The sequence below is a fragment of the Aptenodytes forsteri genome, unplaced genomic scaffold, assembly GCF_000699145.1.
Source record: "Aptenodytes forsteri isolate BGI_AS27 unplaced genomic scaffold, ASM69914v1 Scaffold61, whole genome shotgun sequence".
Classification (NCBI taxonomy): Eukaryota; Metazoa; Chordata; class Aves; order Sphenisciformes; family Spheniscidae; genus Aptenodytes; species Aptenodytes forsteri.
The window spans coordinates 745330-745896 of NW_008794443.1; the positions used below are offsets into that span (position 1 = coordinate 745330).

A 567-nucleotide genomic window follows, 5' to 3' on the forward strand; every position below is an offset into this window, starting at 1 on the left:
CCGCTGACACCCCCCTCCCTCCCTCCCTCCCGTCAGAGCTGCATCAACTGGAACAGGGACATCCTGAAGCGGGCGCTGGGGCTGGCCGAGCCCGACATCCTCGACATCCCCCAGCTTTTCCGAGGCGACGTGGCCACCGGCGCCGGAGCCTTCTTCCCCGACATGGTAACACACCCGGCATCCTCCCCCTGCCCCGACCCCCGGGGGCGTGAATTTGGGATGGGATTGGCGCTCTCACCAGCCTCCCCGTGCTGCAGGAGAACATCCTGGGCATCCCCAAGCCCTTCGGACCACTGGTGGGTGGGCAGTGCTGCCTGGAGCAGCGGGTGCGGGCGCTGCTGGAGCCCCTGGGCCTCACCTGCACCTTCATCGACGACTACTTCTCCTACCACGTCCTCTCCGGGGAGGTCCACTGCGGCACCAACGTCCGTCGCAAGCCTTTCACCTTCAAATGGTGGCACGTGGTGCCCTGAAGCGGCCTCGGCACCGACGTTGTTCCCTCCTCCTCCTTCCTCCTCCCCAAATCCCTCTCCCCATCCCTGCAAGTGCCTTCAGCGGTGGCGGCCC

At 66.8% G+C, this 567-nt stretch overlaps 1 protein-coding gene across 1 annotated transcript in view; it reads left to right on the forward strand.

Annotated features, from left to right (window-relative positions):
* Window positions 1-567, forward strand: part of LOC103907531 (protein-arginine deiminase type-1-like) — an 18716-nt gene extending 18149 nt beyond the window's left edge. The window contains exons 15-16 of the mRNA XM_019474734.1: window positions 37-170; window positions 242-567. Of these exons, the coding sequence (XP_019330279.1) occupies window positions 37-170; window positions 242-473 (366 nt within the window). The 3' untranslated portion in view covers window positions 474-567. The remainder of the gene's footprint in view (window positions 1-36; window positions 171-241) is intronic.